The sequence below is a fragment of the Ammospiza nelsoni genome, chromosome 2 (assembly GCF_027579445.1).
Source record: "Ammospiza nelsoni isolate bAmmNel1 chromosome 2, bAmmNel1.pri, whole genome shotgun sequence".
Classification (NCBI taxonomy): Eukaryota; Metazoa; Chordata; class Aves; order Passeriformes; family Passerellidae; genus Ammospiza; species Ammospiza nelsoni.
This window is the reverse complement of record NC_080634.1, coordinates 51,832,793-51,848,092: the sequence shown is the minus strand read 5'-3', so window position 1 is coordinate 51,848,092 and position 15,300 is coordinate 51,832,793. Positions and strand designations below refer to the sequence as shown.

At 37.3% G+C, this 15,300-nt stretch overlaps 1 protein-coding gene across 3 annotated transcripts in view; it reads right to left on the bottom strand.

Moving 5' to 3' along the window:
- PDS5B (PDS5 cohesin associated factor B) overlaps positions 1-15,300 on the bottom strand; it is a 102,919-nt gene that overhangs the window by 6,152 nt on the left and 81,467 nt on the right. Inside the window, exons 26-33 of one of the 3 annotated variants that reach the window (XM_059493342.1) lie at positions 11,964-12,078; positions 11,486-11,618; positions 10,565-10,684; positions 10,168-10,230; positions 7,790-7,935; positions 5,643-5,748; positions 1,776-2,218; positions 1,583-1,684 (exon numbers count right to left, since the gene is read on the bottom strand). In XM_059493342.1, the coding sequence (XP_059349325.1) occupies positions 1,583-1,684; positions 1,776-2,218; positions 5,643-5,748; positions 7,790-7,935; positions 10,168-10,230; positions 10,565-10,684; positions 11,486-11,618; positions 11,964-12,078 (1,228 nt within the window). The remainder of the gene's footprint in view (positions 1-1,582; positions 1,685-1,775; positions 2,219-5,642; positions 5,749-7,789; positions 7,936-10,167; positions 10,231-10,564; positions 10,685-11,485; positions 11,619-11,963; positions 12,079-15,300) is intronic. The other 2 variants (XM_059493343.1, XM_059493344.1) reach the window with 2 other exon arrangements.

Here is a 15,300-nt window from a genome sequence, read left to right as displayed (position 1 = left end):
TTAAGCATTTGGTATAAATATATTTATCTTGCAGAACACAATGCTGGCTCAGTCTATCAACTTCCTTCAGTGAAAACTGATGTAGATGAGGGAGAAAGGCTTAACTACAATGCACTATGAAGACTGAGAAATGGCTACTGTCTCACCTTTTCCTTGCAGATTTGGAAAAAGAACAGTCAAAATATGAGTGGTCTGATAAAACAAACAAACACAACCCCATTTTTACTTTTTAAATGAAATCTAGAATAGATCCAACAACTTTGAACCCTGACAGCTGACAGGAACAATGTACATCCATGTGAATGAGAGCTATGCTGGTTATTGATTGTGGGTAGTGATATAGTTTACTGTCCGCTTAAAATGGAGTAAAGAAACACATCAACTTCACAGAGAAAAGTTATTTAAGTATTTAGTAAAAGGCATGTTTGACAAACACCACATAGCACATCACCCAACAATAACTTGTTGGTTTGTCTTCACTGCATGGCAGAAGCAGTTTCCAGCCCTTGTTCTACCTCACATGTGGTAGTGATTTCTGGAGTAAGCAGCCAGTGTTGGTCCTGCGTTTCTGGTTACAGAGTAAGGGAGAAGCACAGGTCTGACCTGAGGCAGGGAAACTGGAAAGGTCAGGATGGATTGCATGCAATATGCCAGATCATGTGATCCGGAGTGAGCCCAGAATTTAAAATGAGGGCACGAGCTTGTTCAGGCAAGGTTCTCCTGTAGAGAAGATCCCTGCTTTAAGGCAAGTCAGTACACTACACTTCCAGAGGAAGAGCAATGTGATGCTAAGCCCAAAAGCCAGTAAGACAACAGAGATATTCAACAGTGTCAGACAGTAGATGTCCCCAAGTGGTGCCCCAAGGAATTTATATCAGGTTTTAGAAAAGTAAATATTCTCCATGAGCTGCAGTTTGAGACAAGTGGTCAAATAACCCCTTGTGCACCTCTGCTTACATATATTATCTATACATGTACAGAAATGTACAGATACCTGTATTTTCCTATAGCAGGCACAAAAAAATAAAGCTAGCCAACGACAAGTTTACCTTTATTTGGGAATTTAATGCACTTCAGAATTTTCAGAAGCTACTACCCTTCACTGATCACAACACATCTTTTCCACATGAAAATTATTTAAGTGGATAGTAAGAAGGCCACAAATTAGAAAGTGAGCATTAATTTAAGGAGAATCAGCATAAACTTGATTCTCCACAATTCTGTTTCACCATAGTAACAATTTGATTCTTCCCCACTATCTGAAACAAACAAGGCCACTTTCCTCTCCCCTAAGTCCTAATAAAGCCCTATCTTCAAGGCCTCTGTATGCTTTATTGACTTTTCTCCCAAAAAAGCAATGCTACACACATGATACCTGAGCACATTACAATTATTTACAGCCTCCTGCTCTGTTGCGAGATGCCCTAGGAGAAGCAGCTAAGGAAAAAATTTTAGAAATAACAAAAGCAATTTATTTTCTTAACTGTCAACTACAGCATTCCAAAGTATTTTCAGTAAAGGCTTGCTTAGGGGCACAGAGGCATTATTTAATTTTCACTAAACACAAATTTAGAGGACTTACACTTTTTTTTGCTGTGCTGGTGGTGTTTGTGATGACCTTCCTCGTCTTTTCTGTGGCGTAGACTGTGCTGATTCAACTGTACTAGTTTCAGATGGTTCTGCTCTGTTTTGAGGAAGACCCAAATTGCAAAGCATCAAATTATAACTAATGTCCAAAGATAAAAAACACACAGCTTACAAGAAGATGGACTTACCTCTGCTGTGTTCTTTTTGATGTCCTGTTTTGCCTGCCTTTTGGTTTTTGTTCAATATTTTCAGTTTGCCTTTCTTCCTCCTCCTCCTCCTCTTCCACTGCAGCTGCTGGCGGTTGTTTTTTTTTGCTCCTTTTTGATGACTTTGCCACTGGTTCTTCCTTTGGCGCTGTCCCATTATTTGTTCTGGTAGGGCGTCCTCTTCTCCCTTTCTTTGGTGGACTGTTCTGTTCATCCTCACTTTCTATCACATCTTCTTTTAGCCTTTTTTCCTCTTGCCATTGTGTTTCATCAGCTTCTGATACAACTGCAGGTCTCTTCCTTCCCCGTTGACTACCTCTAAGCTTCTGCTCTTGACCCACTTTATTCAGGTCATCTATGCTTAGCTTTTCTTCTGAATCTGTGATAGTGGCTTTCTTCCTTCCTCTAGGCTTTTCCATCTCTGACTGAAAAGGCAAGATTGCACCATTAAATTAAAAAATTAAACTGCCATATTAACAGTCACATGTAGAAGCTTCCTCCAACAAGACAGTCTTCAAAGTGCACAAGTTGTCTCAGATTGTTTACTGTATGCATTTTAAAAACACTAGCAAAAATATAAACACACACCTACATATAAAATACCAGACAATGCAGACAGATTATTTGAAAGGTGAGTAGTTAAAACCCTGAAGTGTGTAAGGCCTTCCTCATTTGTACCCTCTGCTGTGTCCAACACAGTAGGACAGAACATCCATAACTGCATTTCTATCTAACAGGAAAACAAAGACAGAGAAGATGGGAATTGCCAACTTGTGCCTTCAGCTCTTGTTGTGAGCTGCAGGATGCTTATGCCTGTCTCCTGTGCCAGCACTGGCAAGGCACTAATACAGAAGACAGTGGGCAACCTGACTTTAGAGCCATAAAAGGAAGCACAGGAATTAGTGGTAGCTGCCGAGTCACTATTGTCAGAGCTGTACCAACATTTGCTCCGAGCAGCAAAACAACCCTTAAACACTCAAGCCTTAAAACAAACAGCTTGGATCAGAAGGGACCTCTGAAGATCATCTCATTCCAACCACCCTGCCATGGGCAGAGACACCTTTCACTAGACCAGGTTGTTCAAAGCCCCATCCAACCTGGCCCTGAACATGTCCAATGACAGGGCCACAACTCATCTGGGCAATCTGTTCCAGTGTTCCACCATCCTCACTGTAAACAATCCCTTTCTTATGTCCAATCTAAACCTCACCTCTTTCAGTTTAAGACTGCTCCCCCCTGTCTCATTACTACAGGACAAGTCAAAAGTCTCTCTCCATCTTTTTTACATGCCCCTGTTGTATTGGAAGGCCGCAATAAGGTCTTCCCAGAGCCTTCTCTGCTTCAAGCTAAACAATCCCAAGTCTCCCAGCCTTTCCTCTTAGCAGAGGTGTTCCAGCCCTATGATCATTCCAGTGGCATTTCTCTCTGGGTCTCCTCTAACAGATCCATGTCTGTCTTCTAATGGGGACCTACAGCTGGACACAGCACTCCAGATGAGTGTCCCAGGAGACATCAAGAATCCCCTTCTTGCCCCCACTGGCCAATCTCCTTTTGATCAGCCCAGGACACAGTTGGCTTTTGGGCTGTGAGCACACATGGCTGGCTTGTGTCTCATTTCTCATACATGACTGACCCTGAGAGTCCTTCTCTGCAGGGCTGCTCTTAATCCCTTCATCCCTCAGCCTATATGGCTACTGAGGATTGCCTGGAGCCAGGTGCAGGTCGTTGTACTTGGAGCTCTTGAACCTCCTGATGTTCCCCTGGGCCCAGTCCTCAAACCTGTCAAGGTTCCACTGGATGGCAGCCCTTTCCTCTAACATATCAACAAAGATAGAACCCCTTCTGAATCACAAGGTTTGAAAACATATTCATAGAAACTATTCCTTTTTCTCTCCATGCTCTAGTTCTCTAAAGAGCACAGTAAAGAGCCATAGACAGTGCAAAGATTTCAGTAAGCAGCTGCTAGGGCAATATTGCCCCAACCAACCCTCCGAAAAATAAAAGCAGAAAATATTACCTATCCACCATTTCATGGGTGACTCTTTCATTTCACATCATGAAATTATCCAAAGGTCCAAATATCTACACTATTTCTGTTTCATACCAATGTTTGTTTCATAGTAACACTACTGTATTTCAACACATTTATTAGTATTTACCACGTTGAAATTTCATCTACATAAACAGAGATACATAATTTAAAACCTGAACGAAGATTTTTTTTCCCCGTACATCTGCCTTATGACATAACATACAGGTCAGCTTACATATTCATTCATGTTTCCATTTTAACCAAAAACTTTTTTCAAGAAAAGCAGAAAGAAAATATAGGAAGGATATGAAGGCAAAAAGGAAAAGAAATTGAAGGACAAAAAATTACCCTAGAAGAAAATAAGAAAAATGTTTGAACAATGATGACATCTCCTGTCAGTTCATTTCTTCAGTGACATTCTCGTTATTCCCCATTTTATTTGCTTTTGCAGATGCACATCTGTCACTGCAGCTCCTTTTAGCCAGTAAGTAACTGCTGCCAATTCTCAAAGTAAAATTTCTCCCTGGGGCTAAACAGTGTCCCACAGCCTTAGAACTAAGGTGTTAATCTGTTAATCTAAGGTGTTAATCTAGACAAATATCCTGAAGAGCAATACCTTTAGAACATGGACCTTCTGCTACGCAATGAAAATCCTGCTTCTCAGATAATCTTTGCTGTAATCTGCTCCCCATCTCCAAAAAACCCAAAATGTATTCTGAATCCACCATCTTGAGCAACTTGCTTACAGATTTGAAGTGGAATGATCCTCTCAAAAGTATTCAAGACACTGACCTGTATTTGCTTTATCACTGAGCTTTCTCAGTAGTTACTATTTCAACTAATGCTTCTAAACATGAATTGCATGCCAGGAGCTGTCTGGACTCTCAGACTTTAGGGTTTACAGAAGTGTTTTGTGTTTTTTTTTTTTTGACGAGAGATTCCAGATTTTTCTTATTTAGTTATAAACTGGTTTGCTTTTCCCATAGTGTATTATAGTTACTTATACTTCAAGACAAGCAAAAGTTCAGGAATTTTTACTAGTCAGTAGCTTATGTCCCAACCAACCTAGAAAAATGCACTAGAATGACAAAATGAGAGAAAAGAGAAATGTCAGAGACAGTAAAAAGAAATAAAGCAGCAGTGACATCAGATACAGGACATGTTTAATGCAGCCTAGAAAATCCAATTCTAGCAAATCTGATCTTTTTACTTTCTCATGCGTATCCCAAATACTACAAAATTTGCAGACTGTCAACTGCTATTAAGGCACAAAGAAGTGAAACTTACTACTGGTAAGGGAAATTATTATTTTATCTGACCTGTTTTTAGAATTACAATACAATTATAGTTTTCTTCTGTGGTTTACTTTTCTGTGTTCTGATACAGGTATAAATACTGCTTAACGTAATATTTAGCCAGCTTGCAACTTCTTCTACATATTAAAGTACTACATCTGAGTGAGATGTTTTATATCCTCATTAGGAACCTTTCTTATTACTGAACTACATATAGATACATATATATATCTCCATTGGTAAGAATTAGTAAGGATACTACCACTCTCCTAAACCTCTGTAACCTCAGGGACATGATTTCAAGGTGGACTTCACTCTTCCGAGTTAATGGCCAGATTGATGACCTTTAAAGGTCTTTTGCAACCTATATGACTCTATGAGAAACAGAACCTTTTTTTTCATTGTATTTTCATATCCAACTCTAAACATATTTTCCAGTAGTTTAAAATATCAGCTCATTTTCATGTTTCAACATATTTTTTAATTATCTCAAATATCATCACATGAATCTTAACAGCTCACCCTTACAAGATCAGAGTCGTCCCTTTTGTCAGTTTTCTTTCCTGGTAAGGGTGAAGCCAGTGTGAATTCTTCATTTTCACTGTGGTCCATTTCAGTACTGTCAAGCCTAGGATGAATAAATGTATATTTCCCTCATTGTTATAATACATTGGGTAATCATTAAAAAAATACTGAGGACAACAATTTTCATTAAAAAAATCTATTAATAAACCAAAAACAATTTGGCAGAAGGAACCTTTCACTGTGGGTACTATAGATATCAAGGGTCACAAGCCACATCCTTTAAGTCTCAAGACAAATGTTTGGATCAAAACCACATTCAATTTCCTTTTCTCACTGGGAAAGATAAGCAGCCTTTTTAAACAGAAGAGTGTGAGTTGCAAGAGATTTGTTTGCATACAATTGCCTACACTTTCCTATAGCCATCAAAGATTCCCACAGACAGACCAGCCAAAGAACACACATCTTCCTATGGTAAGGTTTAGGCAATAAAACAGGAATTCAAATTTCCCTCTGCTTTTTGCAGCAGCAATTTAATTTTTATTTCAGTTTCTATAAATGCAATTGTGGACAATAATGCCTCCTGCATATGTAAAACACCAAGACCCACAGATAAAAGGTAATGCACAAAAGCCAATGCACAAGTAATTTAATTTCATCTGTAGAAGCAAGATTTTTAAATACCAGTGCATGCTTTTTAATGAAAAGAGATACGCTATGTGTGGAAATGAAAAGTGGTGCTGAAACACACAAACTCAACTCCCTGGCCTGGGCACTGCATAGCGAGTGAAAGATGTTCTGTCCCTCCTACAGATGTACAATCTGTATTAACTGGGATGTAATGGGAAGCTTAGGTTTTATACATCCTCTCAAAAGATGCAAATCTGCCTGTACATATTCAGACAGACTAAACTGGAAATATCATGCATCCTGAATCCTTCCCATCTCTTCTCTTTGTCTTTGGCATCTCCACCCAAAACACTAATCCCTTAAACTTCAGTGAACTGGGGAGATCGTGAAGATGACAGAATATGTTAGGCTGTGAGTGCAGCATTTTTTAAAATTTGATCTCAGATTTGTTTTGCTGGATACAGAGAAGAATCTGGAGTCCTAGAACCTGTCATTAGCCAGTAATACAGTGCAGCATGTGAACCTGCATGACATGTATGAAATAAGCCTTTCTGCAGACTTTCCAGTGGAGAAATATTTCTTGTAAAACACTGCACCACATTTAAAATTAATATTATATATTGAATAGTCACACCAGTACCAAATGAGAAGTCTTAAATTCAAACATAACATTTCCTAAGTCTTGAAAGAATGCGAAACAGTAGAAAAAAATACAAATAGTGGAGGCTATACAATCTCTCACTGTCCATGAAAAAAAAACAACTAGTGACAATATGACTTTCAGTTAAAAGAAAAAAAAAACGAACATAAGATACACAAACTGATGAATAACCTACAAAACTGGCACAAAATAAGCCATAATTTTAAAGACAGATAACTAGAAGATGACATATAGCATTACAGTGCATTCACCTCTCCATCACTAAGCTAACCTAAAATCCAAAAATATTTGCCTGCAAAGTCCAGCAAAGTGCAGGACTCGAGGAGGAAGTCGTGCAGGACCACTACAAAGGTCTAGCAGTCCTTCCTGGGTGGGATGTGTTTGTAGCATTACAGCCAGGTTCCCAGGGACTGCAGCTGTGTGTACACACACACACACACCTGTGTACATATATACATGTGGGGGGATAAAGCAAAAATCCCAACCCTGCCCTCAAAAAATTTAAAATACATGAGGCTTTCCTCTTCTCCTTCAGCCAATTCTGGATGTAATTTGATTCTGGAGTTTGGGGTTTTTTTGTTTTGTTTTGGAGGTTTTTTGTTATTTTTTGTGTTCTTGTTTGTTTTTTGGTGGGTTTTTGTTTGGTGGGTTTTTGTTGGTTTGGGTTTTTCTAAGAAAATTTATTTCTGGAGTTAGAAAGCCATATTCATGGTTTCAGTTATACCAATGTGGTACTTAACTTTACTTCAATGTAAGATAAAAGAATTCTGTCTTTTACTTAGAAAACATTATAGAAGTATTCAAAGTTTCCATTACAAATATTTGAAATATCAAAGATCCTTTGTTGTCTACCAACCTCCCTTTGATCCTTCCCGGAGAGCTTGGATTTGAACTGCTGCTGGCATTGCTTACAGTTTCCATTCGTGAAGATTTGGATTGAGACTGCTTGCCTGCTGACGAAAGAGGCTTATTAACTGCTCCAAGAACATTGGCTGCTTTGGGCTGAAACCAAAAATATATTTCCTTTATTTTAAGCTACATGTTCAGATATTGTTAACATGTACTATGCTTAAAATAGTCACAGATTTCACTTTCTGCAATCATTATGTTAATTTTAACACAAAGTGATAAACATTTTTGTATGAAGGCTACAACAGACACCAGAAGGAAGCTGAGGGAGCTGCAATCAAAGAAGTAGCTGCCACCAAAGCTGGTATTCTCTCTAGCCTTGGATTCTGTTCTCCTCTCATTGGAAGTGCTGTATGCTCACTGCTCACTGCACCATGCAGTCAGGCACTGTCACTTTGTGTGCCATTTGCTTTCTGCTGATTTATCTACCTGAACCAGCTCCCCATCTGCATTAGAAAAGCACCTGGCCCAGCAAAGCAGAAATAGCAGCACAAGAGCCCTTTCAGCAAAGGAGACATTACTGGCAACCACGTTAGTCTCAACGGGGAATAAATGAGAATCTCAAGAGCCAAATACTGTGGAGAAAATTCTGATACTTCTTGCACAGATTTAAAAATGTTAGGCTTTTATTAAGTGCCACAATTTCCAGACACTGGTGAGCTTCAGGTTATTAATTTAACTGGATTATCTTTCAGACCTGCCAACCACCTCCAGCTCATACTAACTTTTGAGAGAGCTGAAAGAGTTCAATTATTCCTAAAGAGAATGCCAAACACCCATGTACAAAAAATTTGAGTTAAAGACCATTCCCTGCATCTCTCATTATCCATCTTCGCCTTCAATATTAGATTCTAACTATGTCTGCAGTTAGTGACAGCTACAAAAAGTTCAACATGCATATCATATCAGCCTTGGGTGTTTCTTTTTTCAGAGCTACAGACCATGGAAGTTCTGGTTATACTTTTATAGCCAGAGGGAATTTTACACTTAGAAAGATTCATTCTGCACTGAGCACAAAAAAAATAGCATATGCTTTCCAAATATAAACCTTAGAGAACTAAATCCAGCTTAACAATTTACTTCTATTAGTTTAGAACTAAATGTTAATCAGTGTATGCTGAAAGAGCTCAAAAGCAAAGAGATTTTCAAATTCACACCCAACTGGATTTTCTGCTGAGGAGGGACTAAGAGGGCCTGCACAAAGAGCTCCTCCCTTCCACAGAATCTACACTCAAAGCCTTCCTGCCCTTATTGTTATCTGCTTATATCCACTCCACTAACATTCACCCAAGCCAGTCTTCCGCTTGCAAAAATAAGACAACCCAAACCAACTTTCATTTCATGCTCCTCCCATGATAGTGAAGAAACTGAAAATTTTTGTGGTCAAATACACCTCTTGCATTACAAAGTGTCAAAACAACACAAGAAGAGCTAGAGTACTCAGCACTAGAAATTTAAAATAATATAAAAGTTAACTTCAGATTCAAAAGAATTTCAATTATGATCTATTCCAATCCATAGATGTTGACTTTCAATTTCTCAAAGAGAAATCTGCTTCTTTTCCTAGCTTGCACTCCTCCTTTATTATTAAGTTACTATCTGACAGTTAATGCTTCATTAGTAAAGTTAAGAGTAATGAAGATTTCTTTCTTTCACAAGGTAACAAATTAATGTTTCTTGTCATCTGGAACAGGATGCATTAATCCAAATGAAAACCACAGTTTGTCACTTCCTTTACCAGATATTAATTTTATCCTAAAGAGTACCTGGGTTTATAGTTTTAGTGAAGAAAGAACACTGCCATTCAATAGAATGCATATTCTGAAGGAATAAATTAACAAAACTATAGAACAGTCAATTATCTTATAAGGTACTGTAAAATGGTTTTCAGCTTTGCCAAACATTAATGATGTGACTTTTAAAATTATTTCTGTTAGAGTTTTTCACAGCTGCCACTTTGTATGCAACATTGTAGTCTTCAGCAGTCTAAAAAGGTTAACTATTTTGTCAACTTGACAAATATTATGGGCTACATTGGGGTGGTTTTGGATTCTCTCCTTCTAAAGGCAACAGGCTTTGCCCATTGTGGCCACCACCTAGTATAGACAGCAGCAGTTTTCCTTTCACCCATCTCTTTCTCTATACCTAGAAACAATTGGTTCTCTTAAACATAGTGATTAGCTAATTACATGCTAGTTTTCTTCAAAAAACAAAACAACCAAAAAACCCCACAAACAAAGAAAACAAAACTGTCACTTCAAAAACAAAGACAAACCAGAACACAAACATAGCACTAAACCTCAAGCCCCCCCATACCATACCTACCTTTCCAGGGGTGAAAAAAGACTTCATTTCCGGAGGAAGATAATTTTTGGTGTTACTGAAATTCTGTAAAAAAAGGGGGTGGGGGCAATTACAGCAATAATCAGCGAACAAGAGATAAACATTCTGGAGCTTGTACTGAAAGATTTAATTTACATCATTTATGCTCTTGATTTTTTAAACTAGAACAGTAATATGGGAGTAGGAGGGAAGAGAAATTGGTGTCTGCACATATATATATTTATGAAAACATACACATACATACATTTTCAACACACATTTTCATGTAAGAGGGAGAAGTCTGAAGATACAAGAAATATTTAAGAAAAACAACTGTGAATTACAACTAGCAAATATTTAAACAGACTTATCTCAAGAAAAATTAAATGCCAAAATATACCTTGTCAGGTTGAGTAAAATATCTGGCTGGAAGTACAGGGTCTTTAGGGGATTCCAAACTGTATGTTGTACTCTTTGACATAATGATATTCATTGCTACATCACAGACTGTATATAGTTTCTGTAAATAATAAAATTTAAAAACCAGTTCATTGAAAATCTTGAAAAAAGACAGTGTATCTTTCATGCACAGGACCACAAGAAATCACAGTTCAAAAGCAATCATCTTAAATATTTAACACTAGCCTGCATCTTAAACAGTGTATCTAAGGATACTAAAATACAGATGGTAAAAGCAAAAGCATTGTGAGTCTAACAGTTGAAGACTGATGGTTTTCATGGTATTCCTGCACTTAAGAGTAATGCTTGCCATAGTTTCTAAGACAAAATTAATCAAATGAGCACACACATCCCACAAACCCACTCCCCAAAACACATTTCTGTGGGAAAAGCAGAAAAGGGACAAATCTGGACATGATGTGATGCTAAAACCACAAAAAAAAAAAAAAGGTTTGATACATGCACTACACAATACCAGAGATTTCTAATGTATTTTTCTTCCTCTATAAAATTTACTGTGGCACTTTAGAAATGAAATACTAAAAAGCACTTTAGTGGATGATCTAAATAGTAAATTTTATAGTTTGTATCTATTTAAACTTAGTGTTTAGTAATCTTACTGAGACAGAAACAGAATAACTGAAAACTATTATGACTCCCTTGGAAATGTGCAAGAATTACTGAAGCACAGGAAAATAACTGCTATCTAAACTAAAATAAATATAATGACTGCAGTAAATATCTTTTCATACGTACAATTCTATTGAAAGACATCTTCAAGTTGGTGTATAAACAAAAAGCAAGTCCTTCACATTACCAGGCCAGAATTAAATGCAAATTTGAATCAAAAAGTATCACCTACTTCATTCATTTTTTGATCATCTGGTCCTTGAGCATCCTTAGTCTGTTTGATATTTTCTACCATTTTTCTGATAAAGGCATGACTGTTGTTTTCATTTTTAGCCATTAATATTTCCAGTATGAACCACAGGCACCTAGAGGAGAAATAAAGTATCCCACATGAACCAAAGCACAAAAGAAATCCCTTTAAAAAGCACATCTGAGAACATGATTACGTCCAGCTTTTACTAGTATTATGAACTAGTCTAATTCTGAGAAAACAGTTCTTTTGGAAAAATGAAATGAAGATGAGCAGAAGGTGAAAGGTTCGTCTATAAAATCTCACAGAGGGCTAAAAAAGCACCTATACTATTTCTCTCAATATTTTCCAGAAGTTACTGGCATCATTATGCACACTGGACTGTGTAACAGAGTACAGCAATTAATTAAAATTCCACTTAGAATAAAGTTAGAAATAACACTATTAAAAGTGGTCTTACTCTTTAATGTCCTTGAGTTGTTCAATGTCCTGGACTTTGACATAATCTGGGTCATGAGCTAGAAGATGGATAGTATAAGGAACAACATACTCTGGTAGAAGTGACAACAGTTTCTCTGAAAAGAAGAAGAAAGATGCATAAAAAAACTACATACCAAGAAGTATGCCTTTCTACCGAGGAGGATAGGGCAAATCTTGAGGTCAGCATGCATTAAGGTATAAACACATGTGGGTCTATCATTTCTCTATGATATTTCATTTCATGGCTGCTGTGCACATGTTTCATGCATGCAACAATTAAGATTTTAAGTATCTCTCACTCAGGGCTGCTTGTTCTCTAGCTACCTTGAGATACAGCTCCAGTTACCTCCTACTCCCAATCCTTTCCTCAGTTCAAAGCCTGTATTCTGAAGGACTTTGAAAAGCAGACGTGAGGATGGATCACAAAATTCATGCTGACTGCAAGAAGTGAGACCAGCACAACTACAGGATAAGTCACTACTATTTCTTTGGACATTGCAGTGTGCAGCCTTGCTGTCAAGAGAACAAAGGCTTTCTGCAGGGATTTTACAGTCAAATTGCCACAATATCTGTTTCCAGAGGAGTGGGAGGTCACATGAAAACTGTAACAAAGTAGTAGTGCACTGAGTTTGAAAGGCTCAATCCCACCTAAACAGAGCAGCACAACTCTATTGTGACATTCAAAGCATTCAAAATATTTTCTATCATTCTCTGAGATTTTTGGAATCCCGAGCAGGACTACAAGAAAGTCTTTCCTCCATCATGACAGTCTGAAGGCCTATCTCCCTTGGGGGTTCAAAAAGGAAGGGTTGTTGCCAATGAGTTTTTCAGAGTTATGATCACAAAATACACTTTCTGTAAGATAACAAACTCCCTGACCCAACCAACAACATGCAGCGTGAACTCCAGCACTTCACAGATCACCTCCCAAGGGGCATGGACAACAGATGGACAAGCTGTGCACCAAAAGTAAAAAAAAACAAACATTTTTCAGCAAACATCCACACTGCTGACTTTAGCCTGATGCCTGAGTGAAGCAGGAGGACACACAGCACACCTAAGTTACTAAACCTGCATCCTGTGCAACGGGCAAGACAATGGTCAGAAGAAGGCATCCTGGAATTCCATGCATATTGCTATGGCACAAACATCTGATCTTTAGTGCTTGTGGCAAATGCAATATTGTGGTATTGACATGGCTTCAATGTTCATGTGGAGGGAAGAGGGAAATTCTCAGCTCCACTTTTGAAATGCCATATTTTGTGATAGTAAGCGCATGACCAAGTCTGGAAAATCTTCTTTCAGTAAACTTTTACCTATACAATATTCAGTTTTGAATAAGTCCAAACATCTGTTAATCATTATATACACTAAAATAATTTGAAAACTATTTAAAAATACATTAGAAGACTAACAGTTTTACCTCCATTATATGCATTCATATGAACAACTTGCTTGACATATGAGCATGTGCTTGAGAAATATTGTGTGCATCAAACAAAATACACCATTATTGCAGATTTTACAAAACTAACAAATTAATTGTCATGCATACATCAAGTCTTAACCTATACCCTTTTTAGAGATCTGTATAAATAGGGGTAATGCACAGTCTACATAAAATATATATAATTTATAAAATCAATGTAGAGTGATTTTCAGGCCATATTTATGTAATTGAAATCCAGTATACTTTGCAAAGCAGTTTTTGGTGTGTTTCAATTGACACTGCACTATTAACTTTAAAAACATCCTTTTTGTTTTCAAGCACTGTCCTGCATTTTAGCCAGCAGCTGTTCACATTACTAAACAAAAAAATAAAAATAGCAGGGAAGGAAAAGAATATAATTAAAACTTCAGAACACTAGCAAAATTGGCTTGTATTAGATATGACCCACACAAACCAAACCACTATTATTTGCACTAATTAGCAACTTCAATAGAATGCTAATCAAGAGCTCATAAACTCAGTTTTTCACTAACTTCCTGCCTTGGACCATTTCTCATATAGCTATAACAATAATTCCAACTGGGTCTGGAAAATAAAATGAACTAGTTCCAGACAAAATAGGGAAAGAAAAAGTATTGATACATATTATATTTAACCCTGTCATGACAAAAATCAGTAGGGAAAAATAGAACTTTTATCTCTAATGAAAGAAGACCCTACCTGAAAGCTAGGGTGGCTTTCCTACCAGCACATAAAACTACAATGTGCTAAAACCCCTCACAAGAGTCCTTTATGAGCTTTTAGGAAGAACACTTGTTAAAAAAAAAAATTAATCTTTACTCTTGTAATTTTTCTGCTTACTGTCTTTCAAGTAAAAGCCCATCATGGGAACATAAAAATTCCTATGCAAGACACGTCTCTACCCAGATGAAACTAGTAAAAGATACACAATCAAAATAAGTCTCTTCTTGAGTGGCTTCCACTCTGAATAGAATTTAGAGAATTTAAGAGGGCTGAGAATAATTCCTGCCAGCCTATAAAAGGCCAGTGTGGAAGAAAGAGGTGTTTTACTGTTGGGTACTAGTGCTTACAAAGTTTTCCTCAGGCAGGGTAAGCAGAAATTTACCATATTTTCAACAAAAGCTGAAATCCCCCCAAAATATCCAACAGATATCCTCCTCACCTGTATAAAGTTTTCAAGACAAAACATATCACAGAATCACACATTTATAGATTCAGACAAATAGGTGGAATAAGCAAAGATGCAGATTTCCAAAGGAGGTACTGCCATCATTACCAGCCTGAGTTACTGCATGGTCAGCACAGAGAGTGGCAGAGGGAGAGACACATTTAAATATTGTGTTCTTTCCAGAAATGAGCTTTGGCTGAACTGCTGCAATATGGATATTTTAGGATACAAACAGTTCAAGACATTCTATTTGCTGAAAGCTCAGACTGGTGAATCTGAATGACACGAAGTTAAGATTGTAATCCTCAAAAAAATCCTGCAATCTAGATTTAATCCAGACTCCTAATGCATTATAGCATATGTCAAATCAAAGGCATCACACAATTATTTCAGCAAGAAAATAATTTATCAGGTGCACTTCGAGGTCCTACTAGATAAAGAAAAGCACAAACACCTAGGTTCCTCTTAATTTCTTCCACAGATTTTTGACAGTAACTTTGCAGCACCTCTTTCAAACACATGATAATTCTTATGCTTTCTGTCTACACAATTAAAGAGATTTCAACTTTCAAGAGTAATAATCTTAAAATTACTTAGAGGTGTTTGTTCAATTTATTTTTTCTTTTTTACATATTACTGAGTAGGAGAAAAGTACCACTTTTTTCTTTAACTCTAATT